Source organism: Struthio camelus, chromosome 3 (assembly GCF_040807025.1).
Source record: "Struthio camelus isolate bStrCam1 chromosome 3, bStrCam1.hap1, whole genome shotgun sequence".
In the NCBI taxonomy this organism is placed as follows: domain Eukaryota; kingdom Metazoa; phylum Chordata; class Aves; order Struthioniformes; family Struthionidae; genus Struthio; species Struthio camelus.
Window position 1 is genome coordinate 70,691,640 of NC_090944.1, and position 21,997 is coordinate 70,713,636.

Here is a 21,997-nt window from a genome sequence, read left to right on the forward strand (position 1 = left end):
CTGCATCATGGCCTGTTAAAGAGCTGTTTCCTTGACGGTTAGGCCATCTCTGCCATGAATAACCTCAAGTAAAAGGGCAAGGAGGAGCAGTGATCGCTTTGGTCGTCTGTCTTTAATCATCTGTCAGCGATCATTGAGTCAGCGCTGTGAAGTCAGAAGGCCTGGTTGGTCCAAAGGCAAGTCAGGCCACCAGCAGAGCTGGCTAGGGTGATGTTCTTGTGTATTTCAGGAGGTCCTAGTGAAGAATGAATGTGTATTTAGTGTAAGAGCTTAGCACTGATCAGATCATTCAAAAATATTTCAGCTTTTCATTGGACTGTTCAGACATATATTGGTGTATGTTTGTTCTGGCTGATGTTATGTAAAGAAGGTACAGAAGACTGTTCCTAGAAGTTGGTTAATAATCTTCGTGTACACCTGTCGGTTGGTGTGTCACCAGATGCAGCACGGTATTTTAGTATGTAGTCACAGTCTACTTACTGAACCAGCTGTTGTGGAATTAGATCTCTTAAAAAACAACACAGGCCTTGTCTCTAGCACCCACCTATTTCAGAGGCAGCAGACAAAGCACAAATAGCAAAAAACAATTTAGCGAAAAGAGGAGCCAGATTGGATACATAACAGTCAATTGTGAGAGGCAGAGATTCTCTTCTGAATGATAACTGTGCTTCTTTTCTTTGTGTGGAACAGTGTTAGTATCTGTCTGCAAACCTGAATCTGAGCACATGATGCATTTAGTTGCCTTTCAAAGCTGAACTCGTGGTCTTTCAGTTTAGATGGATAGATTGACGGTTTGTCCACACTTGCTGATCTGTTGTGAGCGTAATAGAATAAAAATAAAAATCTTAGCTTCAGAAGTCATATGACTGTGTGAGGTCTTCCTTCCTCTTCCTCCTCTCAGTTTATTATTTCTTAAGTGCTGAGATTTCTTAGGACCTGATAAAACTTTCTGAATGCTGAGATCGGAAGGACTGTGTTAGTGAAAACCCACTGCTAACTGATACGTAAGTAATGAAGCTCAGCCTTACATACGCTGAGGAGAGTTTATTTTCCGTACCGTAGCACAGCAGTCCAAAGTGAGTGGGAGTGATTCACCCTAGAGTCTCCTGAGGCACAGAGAAGATGAATATAATGCCTGGAAATTGTTCCCCTTCTCGTTTTCCCAAAGTAAAATTGCCTGATTAAAGAAGCAGACATATTCTTCATGCTGCTGCCACCAAAGAATATTCTGGCAGGTCGATATAGAGGAGCTTTGAAAGACTCTCCATGACATAATTTTTCCTGTTGTTCTTCTTTGGTCATAGCACCTCGCTACCAGAGAACTGTCCTCTGTGATCAAGTTCAAAGAATTTTACCCCACTTTGCTTTAAAGTAGAATATCTTGGACAAAATACTGCCTTTAGTTCAACCCATATAACCAGCTGGGCCTACAAAAGTAGTGACTGGGAAGCTGAAGTTTATTTTCATCTGGTAGCACTGTAATTATTATGGCATTTATAAGATGCTTTGCTGCTGGCAGCAGGATGGGTTTAATTCGCAATGATCCTGTGTAAGCACAGCATGTGGGATATTGTTGAGCCTTGCTTCTGGCTGCCAGTAATACCACATTCAGCATGTAATTAAACAGTTCATAAACTGCCTTGAAACGTTTGTTTGTGTGCACTTCACAGCAGAGAAATACTATGCTTTTGGAGGATGCTGAAATTTCTGTATTCTGTGTAATGCTTGTATTTGCCTTTCAGTTCCCTTTTCTTTGGCAGAAATACTTAGTGATGGGAGTGCATTATTTTACTGGCAACGAAAAGCATACTGTTAGTTGATTTTCCCACAAACTTGTTATTGATTTTTCTGTTCTTATGTTAAAGGTAGATATTGATCTGTGTACATGTGTGGATGCATCTGTGTCAATATCTATTAAAAATAATATTTTTAGATAACAGAATGAGCTTGCATTTTGCTTTACAGAAACAAGAAAGGCATATTTTCTGTGCCTTGGGGATGAGCAGAAGCACTAAGCAATTGGATAGTACAGTGAGGATACCATGTGAAAACTACCTAGGTTTATAGAAGAGGCCCTAAGAGAACACTAGGAAATTTTTGCCGTACTTTATGCCATTTGTTTTATTTTATCAGTTTAGAGTGAATGAATTTGGAGCCCTGGAAGTGATTACAGATGAAACAGAGATGGAAAGTGTTAAGAAGGCAACTGCTACCACAACTTGGATGGTGCCAACTGCTCAAGAAGGTCAGTTAAGAGGCTGTTGGCATTTTCTGTGGTAGACTGTTTTTTGTTTAATATATCAATTTCCCTTAAACATTACCCCTCAAATTTTAAAAAACTCATTTGCTTAATACACAGAGTATTTCTGATGATGTTATCTTTTTTTTTAGGGTGTGAATAAGTATTAGAATAAAGGTACTTTAAGTTAAAAGGGAATACTGCTACTGTTAAACACCTGAAGTTGAATTATAGCCAGTTTTTGCTAACACTAACAGTAAATTTTTCTAAGTTTAGGTTTAATATTTTCCTACCAAGTTTTATTTAATTTGGAAAGTAGCCAATTTCTTACTTTACTTTAAATTGTTCTTATTTTTTTTAGACATTATTTTTGTTGAGCTGGTTCTCTACAGACTTTACTGACTGCCTACAGTTAATTTATGTCCAAAGCACCGTGGACTGTAGACAGACTTCACATAAAATATGTGAAATATTATGTGAAAGCAAACAATAGTTTACTTCTCAACTGCTGTCATCAATGTCAATGTGGGTCTGCACTGTTCCCTTGCTCATGCTGACCATGCTTTTTTACGGTGATAAAATTAGCATGTAGTAGCCATGTACATGTATCCTGAATGGTAAAATTCAGATAGTTATGCAGTATGCATCTACAAAACAACATGCTAATTGAGATACTGTGTTTCCTGGATTTATAATACTAATGGAAGGAAACACCTTTTTTTGTCCAGGGAAAGTTGGTTTACGTGGTCTAAAATTCTGAAAAATGCAGTGATCCAGCAATGATGGAGTAGCATGCAAGAGAACATAGCAGCTGCTTTTGTCCTTACTGATGTTAGATTTTGTTAATCTTATTTTTAAATACACATTCTAAAACTTCTTTGAAAAACAGACTCTCACAATTTCAGTTTAATAACTGTCAGTAACTTTCCACAAAAAAGGATAAGCTAAGTCGGTGGAAGTTTTTCTTTGCTACTGCCCCACCATTAAGCCTTAATTTTCATGTGAATTTTACGAAGGGGTAAAACATTTCTACCAGTGGGAAGGTAGTTTGGACTCACTCACCTGTGAGGTCTGAGATTTTAGACTATGGCTACTCTGTTCTGTAGGTCTCCAGGTCACTGATAGTTTTTCCACAGATTCAAGATCCAAATCTGGGATAAGAATGTGAACAATGTAATAATAGAGTACGCTGCAGAGTAGATGCTCTCTTTAATCTCTGTGATCACAGTTACCTGCAGTAAAGCAGATAGTTTCATCCCCTGAGTGTGGTAAATCTAAAAAAAGTCATAGTACTAAATTAATATGTCTTCAGTATATTTTAATTAATCATCACTCCTGTCTTACACTGCTATTGATTAATTTATGGGTCCCCAAAGATACATATATTGCTAGAAATTTCAGGTATGAAAGGAAATAGTTGTTTTGAACCACTCGTGACACTGGACTGTAAAATGGAACACACAAACGATAAATTCTCCTAGTGGAAATATTCTGCAAACAGAAAAGTTCGTTTGACTCCATTTTGAAGCACTCAAGCAAAAGATATAGTTTGCGACTTGAATTTTGCCTTTCGGGGGGGAATCAAATGGAATTTAAAAGTCTGCAGCAAACTAGAGAACTTTCTTCCCTGGGAGGGAAAGAAACGGAATGTTCTCCTCAGCTACACACTGGTTGTGGGAAATCTTAGGTTGGGATGAGTGAGTAACTTCATCTAGTATGTGGGAATCTGTTTGCTACCAATTAGTGATTTTTATTTATGGTAGATTTCAGGTGTGTTGAACATTAGCTACTGAAGTAAAAGATGATAGAATGTAATCAAAGATTTACTTCCAGAAATAAGTTCACCTATTAAAAGATAAGTCCTGCAAAACCTTTTTCCCAGATGACTCTTAACATAGGTCAAAAATCAAGCATGTCAGCAAGAACGTGAGGTGATAAAAGTCCATGCCTTTGACAAAAATCACTTCTTTCATGGTTAGCTACGTCAAATTGTTAATATCCTCTCTGTTCCAGTGATGACACAAGCATGAAATCAATAGATTCTTTTCTGTAGTGTTGCAATATGAACATGACTTATATGTGGAATACTGACCCCATACAGAGAGTAATTCTCATTCTTCATTCTGACAAGAATAGCATGAGTTCAGCTTTCTGATTGTTTGGCAAGGCCTGCTAGGGATGGTTGAAAATGTATCACCTCTACCTAAGTGAAGTTACTTTTCTCATTGTTCAGCCTTTTCAGAAAAGACAGGGATCCCCACAAAGTTGAAGGAAACTGCAAAAGTGGATGGACTTGTTTTCTGTGAAAACTGTTATCGCTATGGTACCATAGAAGAATTTGTTCCTGAAGGGAAATTTTGCAGCCAGAAATGTGCCCAGCAAGTAAAAAACAAGTAGGTGCAATTCTAAAGCATAGACACACAGAATTTGCCATGAATGCAGCATGAGATAAAAGTGGTGGGATAAACAGTGATGGTGGGGCAAAGGGAGATACTAAGCGGCCGTGTTTTCGTGAGTCTACATCAGTTTACAATGTTCTTTCACTGTTTTTGGAGTGAATGTATTACAGGATATGAAACCTTTGTTTTTTTGTCTAACACTGATGTTGAAGGCGGTCTGTTTTGCACAGAAAGCGCTATGTTCCACTGTCAAATGCAAGCAATGAAACACTTAGTCAATGGGATGCATGAATCAGTGTCAGACTCCCACCCTGTTTCATAGTCATTGGAATTAAGATAATCAGTAATGAGATGGTTGGTGTGGTAAGTTAATTATAATTAAGTGTAAAAGCTGTATTATAGATGACAGTGAGTGGAAACATGAACATGCTGTAGCTTCTCAGTTCCTTTTCTTTCAGCTTATGCAGTTCATCTTACCACAAATGAAGATTTGTGTTAGTATGTACATTCTGTATTATGTATTGCATTACGGCAATTTTTAACATCTATGGCTTTTTGCATTTTCGTCATTTTAGTTAATTGCTTCAAAGCTCCCTTGTATTTGCTTGTTTAGCAATTTACAGTCCCATACCAGCTTTCTCCAGTTGGATTTATCAGTTTTAATAACTACCTCTTCTTTCATTTCTTTAAACTGCCCTGCAGTCTTAAATATTTCTCAGTTTGCTTCTCCACGAGGTTTGATGGTACATGGGAAAGACACATGGTTTAAAACATGCAGAACTTGTTCAGTGTAGGCTGACAGCTTTCCTTTTGCAGTTGCTATTGTATGTCTTGCAGACTAATTTTTTTGACAGATGTCATTTTCAGTAGTATTTCTAAGACTATATTTTGAATGATACTCTGGGACCTACAGACACTTGACCTTCAGATATACTTATTTTTTACTTGTACTGTGGATGTAAGAAGTTAAATGATATTGGCTTCATGTCATTGTGTTATTCTTGTAGTAGAGAACCAAAGGAGGAAAAGCCCAGCGCGGAATGCAATGGTGAAGATGATTCCAAAGGTGTTCGGAAGAGAAAAACAAAGTTGCCTTTCAAAGAAGAGTCCAAGGATAATGGAGAGAAGAAGGAGAAGCCTGATGAAACTGTTAGTATGCGTCATAAGCCCATTCCTGCAAATATGTGTAGTGGGAGTTTTACCTTATAGTACCGTGTTAGTGACACTCACACATCACTCTGCAAAGCAATGAAGTAACTGTGTCTAACAAAGCCTCAATAAACAGTCAGTTCACTTACCAGTTTAGTTATCCCTTATCTCTAAATAATAGTTATTGATAATATCTCATCTGAGCTGCTTTTTGCCTCTTCTCTATCTTTTTATAAGAAGAGTACAAAAGGAATTTATTGGAAAGATAGTACTAACCTAGACTTCTTATGACTCAAACATAGAAAAACAAGAGTACATGTTTCCATACAGTAGTTACTTTGTCATGCTGCACATTGATAAATGATCATAGGCCAATAATTGATTTGCAAAGAAAACTAAAGTTAAGGAGAGCATAAATTTGATTTTCTTAATTTAAGTTGCTTTAAAGAAAGCAGCCAAAGATCTACATTGATTTTCATCTTTTCAGTTAACAGCGTTTACTTTGATTCAGGAGGGAGGGAGTGTAACCAAACTGCTTGCTTTCTGGTCTTCCAGTAAGCAGTGATTACCACATTTTAGAGATATCAAATTATAGAGATATCAAAACACGTAAAATCAAACAAAGCATAACAAAGTATCCAGATGTTAAAGATAAAAGATTTCATCCAAAGTATTCCTCATGCAATGAATGATAGAGGAACTTGGCTGACAGTATCTGAAAAACACGCATATTTTTAAAATGTGGTTTTAAACGATGGTTTAACATACCTATAGAAACAGCAATAAAAATGTGTCCATCATTTCCTGTCTTGATCTCCACTACTGTACCTCAGTCACGTAAAGCTCAAGATTTACTTTTTCTTAAAACTAAGTCATGTTTTCTTGATTGCTTTGGCATTTTCTTGATATGCATCATATCACTGACCTTCTTGTTGGTCTGATGGTCCTGCATTGATACAAACTTGGCCTTTTCAGTTTCTGGATGCTTGAACTATGTCAGTGTGATAGTTTGAACTGAATATGTTTACAAAGATGAGTAACTTAACCTCCAAGGCTTTCCCACTTTAAGAAAATTAATGTAGCTCTTGCTGTCATTATCCTGCTTGCCGTATAATAGGCTTTTGGCATATTCTGGCTTCTGATGACATTTGCTACTTAGAACTATTTGCTGGCATTTAGGAGAAAAATTTCATCTGAGCTTGACACATCTTTGCTGAAGCCCTGCACAGTTATTTATTTTTCTCATCCAGAAGCAGCAAATACAGTGTCAGGGGCTTTGGGTTTTTTTAGTTTTGCAGAGTACAGTAGGTGTTTCGGCCTGTTATAAACCTCTAGCTGGCTACCAAAATATACAGGTGTTTTCTTATGCCTTTTGGAGGGTGTACATGCAGAGATTTATCACTGTGAAAGTATTTTTTAAAGTATTTATTAAAGGAGTGAAAATGAAAACTGAAAAAATGAGATAGGGACTGTGATTCAGTGTTGTTTTATGTTGAAGTGTAATGTGCTTTGGAGTACCTTTTGTTTTTCCCTTTTGGAATTATACTTCATTTTAGGACAACAAATAAACCTGTCATTGTACCTCCCCATTATATATATATATATTTTTTTTTCCTGCAAGTGTCAAAGCTCTTGGGAGAAGCACAATTTTAGGAAGAAGGGGAGAGCACTGCAGTTGTAGAATTGTCTGAAAACTTGAGTTTTCAGAGGGGAATTCATAGTTGTCCCTATAGCAGCGTCTTAGGCAAAAGCCAGGGCATAGCTTCTTTGTCTTTGCACCTCTGCCCTCCCAAAGGAGTACCTGTTCTATTCATTAGTGCTAACAAAACTGTTCATGAGCAAACAATGAAATAGCTAAGACAGATCGATGTCATTTTATATTTAATAAAGCAGTTGTACACTTAAAAAAAGACTAAAACTGCGAGAGGTTTTCTTTTAAATTATTTTGGAAGCATGAATGCATCCATGTTACCCATGCCTCCTGAAGGCTTCATGATTTGAATGCCCTAGCTTAGACAAGGCTAGCTGGCTGAGTGCCATGTTGGAAGTGATTAGTCAACGACTGATTTCTATATTTACCATTAAACGTCTGCGGGCTTATTTGAGATGTTGGAGAGCTATGTTAGTAGCCATTTAAATGAAGACAAAGTTAAACCTTAAGTATCTCCATTTTAACTGTATTAGACTTTGGAACCAAGGAGGTTATTGTACTCTTCTTTTAATGCAGGAGGACAAACCTGAAGGAAGGATCTTGAGAGTCTCACAACGGGCCAGAAGAAAAAGAAAAGGGGAAATAACAGTTTTGAAACAAAGTAAGTTAGATTATGAAACAAAATCTCAAGTATCACTTATTTATATGTGCAGCTATTCATCTTTTACCGTGAATTGCCAGAGTTATTTCACTGAATTTGTATCCTCTATTGGTTACGTTTTAGTCAATTCTGTAAAATTATTCTGCTAGTGCTATTTATAGCAATTATGTTTAGCAAACTGAAGAACTGAGAAAGCCAAGTGAAAACTGTGGGGGGAAAAAAACCCATCACTTGGAGATTAATTACTTTTACAAAAAGCCAGCTTACCAGCTACTTCTGGCAGTGTGGAAAGGCAAGTGGTAAGTGTAAATGTAACTGATGTGCATTTGAGGCTTTTTTCCTCCCTCCAAAGAGTCCTGATATTAAAGGGAATGAGGCTCATTGAGTTCTCAGCTTTTGAAAGACATGTATTAAGCAGAAATGAAAGTTTACTTTGGTTTCCTTAGGGATCAATTTTGTATCTACAGTATGTGCTGGAAATAGATACTTTTATGGAACTGTTTAGGAATAATTGCTGTAATCAGTCCAAAGGGAAATACGCTGCATGAAGCAGCATAATAAAACATATTTTAAATGAGTGCTGTTTTTTCAAGCTATTTATATGATAGATACCTTTAGGAAGATTCAGAGAATCAGCAGCTATTATACCTCGATGATACACCAACCGTAACCTACATATGGCCCTCTAAGATGTTTCTTATGGTAAACTGGGAGCCATTACTGCTAACCTCCTCTAGTAGCAGTTGCCTGGCCTCTGAGCAGCGCAGATCCAAGTAACTCTGCTACATAATAGGCAGATGAAATACTGACTGAAGACGCAGTTCTTCAGAAGTTACGGAAGATGCTCTACCTGACACAGAATTATTCTTGAAATTTCAGCATTATTTCTACAGTTTGTTTGTTTCCAAAGGTGAGACTGTGTGAAGCGTGTGTGATACAAACATGCAGCTGATGATGTGTGGGAATCGCTGCTATGCGCTGGTAGAATATCGGTACAGATTTGTGTTTCTTTCATTTATTTGGGAAAGTGTCATTTCAGCAGAAGAGATTTGATGTAAAAGACTGATTTATATTCAGAAGCAAGGACATCAGTGCATGTTATTGCGCTGAGCAACACATCTCTTAAATAGCATAGCTCAAAACTAGGTAAATCACAAATGAAACAAATACTTTAATAATGTTACGCGATCCCTGTGATTTATTAGATTTATTATCTTTTGGTTAAATTGCGAGCTTTTTTCAGGAGGGTCTGGCATCACAGCTGGGATGGTGCATGTTTAAATCGTAGAAATGCTTAGCTAGCCAGACTGTTACTTAAGTGGTTTATTTCTCTTGTGAATAGCTTTCAGTCAGGATCAGGTCAACATCATACTGTGCATTGTGAGAACTCAGCCTGACTGCATGAGCTCACAGTCTGACATGATAACCCACATGTATAGAGGTGAAATTTTAGGCAAAGATCCGTAAAGCAGAGTTGAGCTGTATGAACGCAAATGGATACATGCACAACCTCACAACAAGCTGACATGGACTTTTGCTAGTGCAGTTAGTCCCTTAATTTCAAGGTGTAAAAACTTGTTAGTCACTGGTATCTCCTTAAGATGGACTACAGCCAGTATTGTAATTAGTGTGCAAGTGTAGAGTTTCATACTACCTGAACAAACATGAAATCAGAGATTTCCCTGTGAAAATATTGAAATAAAGGAAAAAGAAAGCGCTGGCGACAGTTTGGAGGTTTGGAGAAATTATTGTTAAATCTTTGCCTTTCCATCCGAAAACATCAAAGTATGAAGTAATGGATTTGGTTAGAAACATTCTGAATACTGTCAAAGAACAGAGTATTGCAACTGTGATTAAAGAATCACCTACAAAGAATCATCTACCAAGATGATGAGGGGACTGGAGCGTCTCTCCTATGAAGAAAGTCTGCAAGAGCTGGGCCTGTTCAGCCTGGAGAAGAGAAGACTGAGAGGTGATCTCATCAACGTGTACAAGTATCTGAAGGGGGAGTGTCAAGAGGATGAGGCCAGCCTCTTCTCCGTGGTGCCCAGCGACAGGACAAGAGGCAACGGGCAGAAACTGAACCACAGGCAGTTCCATCTGAACATGAGGAAAAACTTCTTCGCTGTGAGGGTGACAGAGCACTGGAGCAGGTTGCCCGGAGAGGTAGTGGAGTCTCCTTCCCTGGAGATATTCAAAACCCGCCTGGATGTGATCCTGGGCAATGTGCTCTAGAGGACCCTGCTTGAGCAGGGAGGTTGGACTAGATGATCTCCAGAGGTCCCTTCCAACCTCAACCATTCTGTGATTCTGTGATTCTGTGTAATCTCCTAAACCTATCCCAACTGCTGTCTTACTGAAAACACTTTCCTGAATTGGAATTCAATATTTTTTGAAGAAACTTCTTAAAATATTGAGTTACTTTATGTGATTTGGACTTATCTTCTGTTTATACTTGTTTTCAAATCATAGATGTAAGATGTTAATGTTTTCTTCGAAGCAGTAAGGGAAAAGGGGCAGAGGGCAAGGTCTCGTAAGTTGTTCTGATCACCTAAAAGAGTCTTCTTTGTTACTAATCAAGATATGAACTGATGGAAACTGTCCTATACAAACCTTCATGTTCATGGTACCATTAAACCTACAGACCTATTATTTTTCTGAAATAAATCCAGAGAAATGCCGCGATTGCATTTAATAAAATGTAGATTTGAGATAGGTATGTTATAAACTTTAAAATGTTTATTTTGACTGCTGGCGAAATTGACAGTTAGAGAATTCTTTTGATATTGTATGCTTCTTTACAGCTGTACCCTCTAAAGGAAAGCAAGCATGGTGTTGGGCATCCTATCTGGAGGAAGAAAAGGCCACTGCAGTACCAACTAAGCTTTTTAAAGAGGTATGACTTCTTCTGAAGTTGAAATCAGTCAACCACGTGAGAGAATGAAATTTCTAGGGAAATTAATTTAAAAAATAATTTTGGAGATTTTACAGTTCTCTTGAGGAAACCCTTCTGATTAAAACAATGCTGTCCATCAGTAGGCATCAAGATATGAAGAATATGGATGAAATAAGTTATCTTTCTCTGCTTTTTTAATGAATTCTGTGGCTGCAGATGAATTCTGTGAATTGAGACTACAGAAAAGCAGCTGCTTTTACAAAATCTGCAAGTTCTAGCCTTTTCTTCTAATCTCTGCAGCTAAAAGTCTGATACATACTCTCAGTTCCCATGCCGTCTTACTCTCTTTAAATATCTTTAGAAAGGCAATACAGAGGTAATCTTTTGGCTTGTTGCTTTGATTATATTACCTGTCTTTTTACAGCTGTCGTTGATGTTACATTTTTTTGCTACATCAGATGCTGATTTGGCTTGCTCCCATTTTACCTGTCATCTGATTGGATGTCAGATCATCATCTCTTGCTTGTCCTTTTTCTGCTAGGGTAGCCTTTGTCATTTGTCATTTTGATGCTTTCTCTTGTGCTCTCTCTCGCTTGGAAAAGAACTCTGTATGCAGATCCACAAAGCTTCCATGCTGTCATCTTCTCTAACAAAACATGTGAATGTCCCAGCTGCTATGTTTCTGTTATGTATAGTTTTAACAGTTCTTGCATTAGTTTTTGATAAATCTGTCCTTATGTGGAGTCTGTTTCTTGCATCTATTTGTTTTTGTTTGCTTTATACTTCAACTATTAAAACTTTCATGCAGACAGGGGTTAGTTTTTCAGCTTACATGCATGTGTGATGCTGACCTCTAATTGGTGCTTCTAGACATTACTGGGATGCAAAACTAATTAAAAAACAAAGTAGAGGACTAAGACTGCAATGTCCAGAATCCAAAAAAAAGTTTAAGTGAAAGAATGGCAGATACCTGACCATTATTTATTATATCTCCTGTGTTATACATTAGTTGAAAATTTGACAAGAAAAAAACCCTGCTATGTCTCTATCTGGAATGTAGATGTAACAACTGTTGCTATGCTTGTCTGAAGTTCCATAAAATGTTGTTATGGCAATACAAGAATTTACCAGCCTTTTTGGGTCTTGTGCATAGTGACAAAGTCTTAAGTTACATGATGACGTACTGTTTCCTTTCTATTTCCTCACAGAGTAGCTTTCTCAGTCAGTGCATCTGATATCATGTTTTCTTTTAAAGTGTTTATTCACTGTGTAACTCGAGGGCTTTGTTTAGTATGCAGTGTTTAAACCCTGCAGCAGAGAAAGAATTCTTAGTACCACTCAGAAGATGCCAGAAATTACTCCATTTTACAGATGGACAAGTAAGCCACAGGAACAATGAAGTTCAAAACAAAACAAAACAGCAGCACCTATTTTGAATCCTTGGCTTCCATGTGGATTGTGAGAATTACTAATTATTTTATTTTATTTTATTTTATTTTTTGCAGTTCAGAAGCAGTACTTTTCACAGGGATTTTCTTGTGTATTTTTTTAGGAACGATTGAAATAATGAACAGTCCTTGCCGCTTAGTGTTACTTTAATCTTGAGTCATTTCTAAGCTGTGACTGACAAGTTGTCACTGCTCTGGTAAAAGGAAGTTACTGATCCTTGATTTTTGTTTTTTTAATCTCTGACTCTCCTGAGTTTATCTTTTAGTTTTCGTGTACATTCTTGCACCATACGGAGACATCCCCAATCCTCAGTCTATCATCTGCTCATTTGCTGACTGCTTTCAATCTACTCTTGCTTCATTATTGTATCTCTCTCTAACAGAATATCTTTACATGTCTGTTGTAAAAGTAATGTATGAGTACTATGTCTGACATAGCTTGACCTAGGGAGATGTATATAATGGGAATAATGCACATCATTTAAATCTGTTAAATAATATTAATGCTACTACTCTTCTGAAAGTTAACCTGTTACTTTGCTGTAACAGAAACTAGACTAAAGATTGTGTGGCCTTAAAAGTTTTACATTTGGCAGTGGAAATAACAGTGAATAGTTCATGTTTAAAATTTCAGGAAATGGCTGCATTGGTAATTACATAATTTTTGGTGAATTAGTTGTACAGTTTGAAATTTGGAATATTTATTATAATAACGCAAAAATGGACAGTTCTATGACTTTCAAAAATTCTTTCTCTGTATTTGCTTTTGCAAGATATCAGTGATTTTTTTGGACACTGTTTTTCAGTATGTTGTTACTTCTAGCATTTCAGTTTTACACTGAGAGATTTTTTTGTCTGAAAGGTGTTTATGATGTATAGCATTAACTGCAAGTCTGTGCACCAAAATGAACATGGAAAATTTCAGTTTATTGGGTTTTTTTTTCCTTTTTTTAATGCTCTGCTTTTACATTCATCTCCAGGAAGTATCTAAAATTATGCATGGTATAACTTAATTAAATTTTCATTGATAATAAGAACGTTAAATGTGGCAATGATAAATGCAGATATTGCAGTCAAATACTCTGATCTCTTAGCTTAGCTCTACAAAATGATCCAGCTTTTTTGAGATAGGACCTTAGAGGTGTGGTTGCATATTTAATAGCAGGCCACTTTAAGCTGATTTTAACCAGTCTACTTCTCCATTTCCCTTTCTCTTGTCTGCATATTCCTGCCTATGTGCTATGCCCTACAATTTGTTTGTATGCCCTGGGTTTATTCTTCTGTTAGATCAATTGCAGCCAAAGCCACCAAAGCAAGAGTTCTCTTCCTTTCAGAAGGGTGAGCCCTCTCTAGGTACCTTTCTCTTTCCATTAACCGCAGAGGTATTACAGGTGACTGGATAGCATGTATAATGTCTAGATAGCGTAAGTTAGGTAAAGTACATCCTCTCTTTGGGTTTTTCTTTATTAGTTTCCAAGCAGAATTTTGGATGTTTAGGCACAAGTTTCCCTGTATTTATTTCCCTTCTAAATTTTTGGGTGCGTGGGTTGTGTATTGTTGTAACTATAATCATAATCTCGTTTTGTGCATCTGAAGCATAAAGAAATGGTTTCAGCATTTAATTTTCTCTATAAATACACTGCCCGAATCTCACTGCCCAAAGACAGGGGCGTAAGGGGGACATAAGGGTAGGGGGAGCTTATATGATGTTTCTCCCATGTTTTGTTTGTAACGGTTTGAGATGTAAAAACTGTCTAAACTCACTGTGAATTTAGTAATACCCAGAGAACCCTCTTCAGCTTTATTCAATTATTTTTCTAATTTTTTCCCCCTAGATGACAGGGAACATGACGCACGGGTAGCTAATGCCTTCTAATTGAAAACATCCTTTCTGTTTTCACTTTTTCACTTTTTTATTATTTTTTGAAGGATGCTGTTACGGATTCATTGTAGTGTATTATAAAAGGAATATTTCTGGAAAAAATAGCTTATCTTGATCCAACATATAAAGGAGAAAATGATATTAAAGAGGCCATTGTTATATACAAAGAATCTTTTGTTTTTCTACTTTGCAGTTCATCTTTGATGGCCTGAAAAGTAGAAGTGAAAATGCAAAATGCAGTGTTGTTGTATGATTATTATAGTAATGATAGTCACTAAGAAGGTGTCATGGTGTCACTGTGCAGAATGATAATTACGTTGTTAAAATATTTTATTGATAATTAGTGAGAAAGTTGAGAGCAAATCATGTTTTCCCCTTTCCTTGAGTAACTTTTTCTTAATTCTTTGTGATTTTCTTCAGCACCCTGAAGTGCTAAGTCATTCTAGTGTCTGTCTGTTTTTCAAACAGTCATAAAGTTCTCTTTTCTACAATATGTTTTTAAAAGTGTGGAAGTTAGTTATTTTGAAGTGATTTGTTAGTTCTTTCAGAAATAGGAATAGCAAGTGATCATTACTATTTACCTTATGCAAGTAAGTATTTTGTCTTTCCTGGGTATACACTCAAAAGTATTGAAGCTGGTCTTTTCCATTCCAGTATCAGTCTTTCCCATACAACAAAAATGGATTCAAAGTAGGAATGAAACTGGAAGGCGTGGATCCAGAGCACCAATCGATATACTGTGTTCTGACGGTGGCTGAGGTAAGCTCCAGGATTGTGTGAAGCTGAGAAGAGATGTGGTGTAAAATTCCAGAAGAAATTAAACTGGAACAGCAACAGTTTAAAGTGTTATGTGTTCTGTACCGGGTAGAAAGAACTGCTATCTAGGAAGATATCTGCCTCAGCAACCTATGAAGACTATGTCTAGTGCCACAGAGCAGTGACTATTTGCATACATTTAACATAGGCAACTAGAAAAAACAGTATTACACTAATTATGAAACGTGTATTTCTGTAATCCTGTAGTTTTGATTAAATCTATATTTAAAAGGGAAACTAGGGTAGACAGAATGGAACTATGACAACCGATAGTTTCTATAGAGCTTATGCAGTTTTATTATAATGTTTACTGGTGCTCCATTTATTGATACAATGCTTTAGTTTTTGCTGTAATGCTTCAGTTTATGATGTAATGTGTTGCATGAGTAGTTTCTTTGCTTTTAATAATTAAGAACCCCGTTTCTAGTTGCATTTTGTATGTCTTTTCAACATACCTTACGTTAGTTTTTACATAGGTTTGCCGAGGATACTTTTAACAGTTTTGCTGGTTTTGTTTTATAAATTAAAACAGGAAAACAGGAATAGGTAGGTACTCTGCTCTATATCATTTTTATTCTAGACAGCTGTAATTTCATGGTTTATATTTTAATAGTCTTAAGTTTTTGCCTTCCTGTTTCTGAAACTGTTCATGGCCTCTAGTCACATCCCCTTCCTGTGGATCCCCTTTCTCTCACTTTTTTGAGGATAGTATGTCAGTAGATCAGTGTTTCCTGTGTACTTTGAGCTTGGCCCTGAATGACAGCTCATGTTTTATGGCAGGGTAGCCTGAGCTCCATGTAATTCTGAGGAGGTAAACTGAAAGTTGTGTCAGAGTGTTAGTTAAATATGAAATATGGTGAGTTTTTGATGTCAAGAGGTTTTCAGTGCTGAAATTATGGCATTTGCTACTCAGGAAGATGTAGAGAACTTTTATACAGTAGTGAGGGATTATATCTGCTATTTTTCCCTTCCTTTTGATAGTTAACTTACTACTTCATGGAAAAATGAAGTTTTGGGGGATAGCCTCATTCTCCACTAGCATTTAATCTTAAATAACATTAAGATCCAATCTCATTATCTGTCTGGAGAGCTTGTTGAGTACAGTCTGTCTTTAGAGTTCTAGCAATGCTCTCTTGCATATTGATTAATCAGTATAGCTTGAAAGTCTCATCATCTGTGCCTTCTCTGTGATTGTATCTATGTATCCATGCTCTTCCTGAAGGTTTCTGATTTATTCTGATGTCAGGTTAAACAGTTCTCCAGTTTTTTAATGCTAATGGCAATATCCAACTTTTATTTAATGCTTTTGACCAGAAGAGGAGGCACTCAGATTGAGAATTACTCAGCTTTTTATTCTTCTCTTTTTATTATGTGACTTTGTTCATCTAGTGTTGGCAGGAGCAAAAGTAAAAGGCTGACTGAGTGAAAGCACACTGTTAGTGTACGTAATACATAACAGAAACTGTTATGTGTAGAGGGAACATCTTGAAACTCAGTATTGCATATTGCACATTCTTGCTTTTAGGTTTGTGGCTACAGAATACGACTCCATTTTGATGGATACCCAGATTGTTATGATTTCTGGGTGAATGCTGATTCTTCAGATATTCATCCTGTTGGATGGTGTGAGAAAACAGGTCACAAACTTCATCCACCTAAAGGTATTGTTTAGTCTGAGATGTGTATATTTTGCATAGCTCTGAAATGGAGACTGTCTATGTAATGCTGTGATTTCTTCTTGTTGGGCAGAGACTTTTTTCCTAATCGAGTCAGAGCACTTGAACGTTCCATATTACACTCTACTTTAAGTCTTGCTAGAATCTGGAAGTTGAAATCCTGCCTTTTCTATTCAGCAGAAATTCACAGAACGCAAGACAACAAAATTAACCAGAGGAGTCATTCCTAAAGGCATTATGAAAGAAAATTAAGCAACAAACCTAGACCCCAAATAAATTCTTCTTTCCAGTAAAACAGTAATGTATGGGTGAAATGTATGCTCAAACGGAGGTCTCACAGGCAGCTGAGACTTCTGTGGTGGGAAGTCTTAGGACATTTTCATTATTACATATTAACCAACATTATTAATAATGTGTTGGCACACACTAATAGAGATTGTGCTCCTGCGACAAAGAGTAGACTTGAAATAGAGACAAAAAGAGGAACTAACAGATAAGGAGGGACAATAAAGGATAAGATTACAAGCCTGAAAGCGTAATCTGTTCATAGTTTATGTAAATGGTGTAAGTGTTGAAATATGTGTAATATGCTTGCTTAAGTATTCTAATTCAGTCTACCTAACTATTTTATTTTGGCAGACAGAGAGGGAGCATCTGTGTGAACCTGTACCATTTCAAAATGGATAAAAGGGCTGCCTTTTTGGGTAGGAAGGGAGTATATAGGGATGAAGAGGTCAAACGCTGAAGACAGGAGAGTGAGAAATAAGTGAATGTGATATTTTGACTTGTACAATAAGGGTAGGAAAATACGATTTAAAAAGACTACAAAAAGATGAATGTACGGAGAGTCAGAGGCTGATTTATGGAGAATTATAAAACCGTGGATATAAGCGCTTGGTTGTGGAAATCAGACTAAAGCCACTGCAAGTATCTCGGCGGTGGCACGTCTGTCAGTTGTGGGGAGGATGGCATTTTTGCAGTTGAGCTTTGTAGGAATACGAAGGAGCATGTGTTGCTCTTCTGATTACTCCACAAGATCCGCTCTGGTTACAGGGCAAGAGCGCTCTGTACTAACTGCTGCAATGTGTGACTTTTCACTGGAGCATAGTTCTGAGTAATAGGTTATGTAGAAGTAGTGATTTCTTGAACATAAATCAGAATTTCTCAGAAGGTTGCCCTCCCCTGAAGTAATAACTTGTATGTATGTGGTAAATGACTAGTCCTCAGTTTATATAGAGTTATTGATGTTATTGCAGCATGCTTAGGAAGTTTTGTATCTGTGGTGCGGGTTTGTCATCTTTTCCATCCTAAATGCCTGTTGTAAAAGGTTAGTCTTTTATTAACCATAAATTCCTGCTGCTGGAGGAAAGTTAAAATCTTTCTCTGAGTCCCTTTTGTGAAAACTTTCTTCTCTTCTGATTTTAAATTGGTGAGAAAACTATTCTTTAGTTTATTTTTTTCATCTCCCTGAAGCAGTGGGTAGATCTTTTTCTTAGGAAAGTCACAGAGTCTATCAGAGGTGTTGAGGGAGAAAAGTTATAAGGATGTATTAAGGTAATCGCCAGGAATCTGGTTGTTGTTTCTGCACAGCTATGTAATCCCACTACCCCCAAGGCATTGCAGCCTTTACAAATGGCAAGATTGTTCCCTGATATTTTTCTCCAAATCCAGCATAGATTGGCTCCTTCACCTCAGTGTTAAGTTTTTCCATCACTGATGTAGTATGGTGGGATTGCTGAAACCAATCTCATATACTCATGGGACTTTTTCCACTGTCCCAATGAAACCTCAGTTTACACATGGGATGGAAGAGAAATAGGAATCAGTAATGTAGACTCATACGTTGAAAGGAGGCTGAGCAGAATTGTTCTTTCATCAGTTAAAGTTATTTCTTCTAGTTTTGCAACAGTAGGTCTTTCACTACTTAGATTTAACTGATATTTGCAGAGTTACTTTATTCTGAGGGGAGGGAGAAGAAGTCAATTTTAGGTTGTCGGGAGGGGTTGTGGGATTTTACTGGGTTTTGAGGAAAAACAATTTTTTTAAATATCCAGCACGTTTTTGTGTCCACTGAATTTTTTTATGCCTAGTGGATCAACATATAGGTGGACTGACAGCTTACATTTTCCTGTGGTATTACATTTTAATAATGCTTTCTCTATAGCACCCATTGCAAACCGTATGGATACTCTAGCTGATTCCAGTTACAGCAGTTGGCTTAGGGCATAGTATTGTATATAAAATACCACCTCACAGCAGAACTTAGAGGTTTGCATTGGTAGCCATAAATTTTCCAAGTATAATTCAGACTGGTGATCTTTGCACTGTAACCAGTGAACAATTTGGGACTTGGTTACCGGAGATATGAGCAGAGGCTGCTGCAGTCTTTCTGTGCAGGGCTGCCCTAGTTGATTGTGCAAGCTTGGGCAGAAGTGTCCTGGTTTTACAGGAGAGGGTTATGGGCAAGGTACTCCCCAGAAGGACTTTTGGGCTCAGTAACTTGACTCCGTGTTTTCTGAGAGGGCTGAAAGTGGGAAACTTCCTGAACATGTGCCTAAATTAATCTTTCTTGTTAGGTATGGAGGCTTTGGAGGGAAGGGAAGCTATTTTAAAACCCACTGGTTTATCTTGGGGGTTGGCAGGGGAGGGCAGAGGAGGTGAGAAAGGAAGAGGAAGAATATTGTTATATGTGTTCTTTGATACATGCTTATATCCTTATTTATTAAAATGAAAGGAATAGGTTATTCTCAGTCCCTTGCTGTCACACAGGCCTCACAGTGGGTGTTTCCCATCCCCATGACAGCGGAAGCACCTAGTCTGCAACTTGGTCTCCAGTAGACACGTGGGTGAGGTCACTGGGGGAGAGTGGAGCTGCAAAACAAAATTGTTTTGCATAAAGGAAAAAAAGTCTTTCAGAAACGGTGTTCATTCTGCATGCAAAGGAGGTTATCTTTCATCTCATTTGAATGAAATGTGCAGAGAAACGATGGGTGTATGTGCATGCTTGTAAAGGTGTTACATGCTCAAAAATAGTTTTGACACTCTACTGGGACGTGAGGGACTGAGGTTTTAGTTGCTACTCAGCCTTGCAAAAGAATATCATACCAATGTAAATATTTTGTAAACTGAGTATAGATTCTTGCATCATGCCAAACATGAGGGTGAAATTAGCTGAAGCGAAGGAACTTCAAGTTTTGTTCTTTTTTTAAGATTCCTTGCCCATAGGGCGGGTCAGTCATGTCTAAAAGACTACGGCGGGGACTGCAGGAATATTGCACTTCAAGAAATCTCTGAAATTCTTTCGTGATCTTGTAAGATATTCCTGTCAGCCACTGGTCCTACAAGTCCTGTTGTAATGCACGGCTTTCTGGCCTGTTCTGTGTTCCGGTCTTAAGCTTCATTATAGTAGGTCTTGTTCTCTTCTTATGGGAAGTAGCTTGTCAGTTTATTACTTATTACTCAAGCGGCTCCCAGTGTCCTCAGTTTCTTTGTGGTAATGCTACTGTTCTTTGCTTAGAATTAGCCAAAAATCATTTGGATGTAGAAGAGATGAGTTAGTTACAGCAAAGGCATTTTGGTTTTCTGAAACTAGTTCTGAGGAATTATTCTGCAGTCAGTAGAAGGGAGAGCCTTAAAAGCTATTTGTCATGGAAGATCCTAAAGTAAAAATCGTGTTGACTTCTTGGGGAACATCAATTAATACAGATGTGTAGTGTTTGTTCTATAAAAAAATATTAGCAAACCAGCATAAATGAAAGCATGTAAACAAATGAGAAGTGAATTTTAGAATCAAGTCTTATGCATCCTATCAGCATTGAAAAACATGCATTTATAAGGAATGTGAGACATAAATTACACATTCAAGTTCTTTCCCATAAGCGTATCTGGTTCTAGTAAAGGTGTAGCTTCACAAAGTGTTGAAAAAATTTTTCCATCCACAAATCATTAAGAAGAAAGAAAGAGCAATTTAAAAAGAATATCCAGTGTTGTAGAAGATGGAAATGTATTGCTGTATTATGGAAAAAACAAGACTATTTTCTGGTTAATGAGTTGTGTAATTCCACTTAGCATTTATATTGAGTATTTGTGAAGTGACCAGAAATTAATGATCTTAATGAGTGAACATAGTCTGTATGTATTTTGGCTAAACTAAATTGACTCCGGTGCCTTTCTTGAGAGATGATGTAGGAGCCAGGGATCTTGTCTTACTTTGTGACCAGAAGACCCATGCTATCAAGAAACTTTTTCATTGTCTACTGAAATCAATTTGTTTTTCATGGGCTTTGGCTCAGTACGAGTACCTGATCTGGCCACACATGCAGTAGGTGGGAGTTTTGTGCTGACTCCTGTGAACTTTGAATTAAGTTTGAATATTCTCTAGAATTACAAAGGGAAAATGAAAGCACTGATATCACCCTTCTATTAAGAAGGGATTCAGCTGATCTGCGGCAATGGTGCGTCAAGACAAGAGACAACTGGAGTACAAAGAAAAGTATAAATATTAGGACTTGGGGATTAATTTGTATTAGCTAAGTTTTAAAATGAAAACAGAGAAAGACAGATGTAGAAAGAGTGAAGTAAAGAATTCTTTACTTATGGTGCCTGAGAAAACATAAGATTCTCGGAAGGTTTAACAGAGCTGTTGCCTGGGGCATATTTGAATAGCACTGCAAATAGTCAAGAGGTGACGTAATTCAGTAGTTAAGGAAATTACTCACTGAAATTGGTAGTATTTTTGGTCTTGTTTTACTGGATTGTAAGATAGGAACTAAAACAGATATTCCTATTATTATTATTTAAGGGGAGGATAAAGGAAGAAGACTACGTGCTTGCAACTCTTAGCATTGCTTTAACGATCAGAAGTATAAGTGGTTTGATGTGAGTTATTTTATGTAATTCATTATAATGAACTATTTTATTTTTTTTCTTGAAGAAACCAGTAGTAAACAGAAATTTAGACTTTTTTCCAAGTGTTGTATGAATGCATGGAATAAAAAATGTGGAACACCCATGTAGGCAATGGTTTACAGTGTAAATACGTTATGCGTACAGGGAGTTTATTTTGCATAAGGGAGTCTGTGCCATGGGTAGTGTAAGCGATTGTTTTGATGCCACCTAGGACATCTGTTTTAAACCTAGTGATGCTATAGTGGTGATAGCCTGAGGACGTAGCAGGGCAA

General features: G+C 37.2%; 1 protein-coding gene across 11 annotated transcripts in view; it reads left to right on the forward strand.

Annotated features, from left to right (window-relative positions):
• L3MBTL3 (L3MBTL histone methyl-lysine binding protein 3) overlaps window positions 1-21,997 on the forward strand; it is a 91,560-nt gene that overhangs the window by 19,746 nt on the left and 49,817 nt on the right. For 9 of the 11 annotated variants that reach the window (XM_068938267.1, XM_068938272.1, XM_068938266.1 and 6 more), the window contains exons 3-9: window positions 2,134-2,245; window positions 4,473-4,632; window positions 5,646-5,787; window positions 8,015-8,099; window positions 10,904-10,995; window positions 14,980-15,084; window positions 16,667-16,802. In XM_068938267.1, the coding sequence (XP_068794368.1) occupies window positions 2,134-2,245; window positions 4,473-4,632; window positions 5,646-5,787; window positions 8,015-8,099; window positions 10,904-10,995; window positions 14,980-15,084; window positions 16,667-16,802 (832 nt within the window). The remainder of the gene's footprint in view (window positions 1-2,133; window positions 2,246-4,472; window positions 4,633-5,645; window positions 5,788-8,014; window positions 8,100-10,903; window positions 10,996-14,979; window positions 15,085-16,666; window positions 16,803-21,997) is intronic. The other 2 variants (XM_068938265.1, XM_068938271.1) reach the window with 1 other exon arrangement.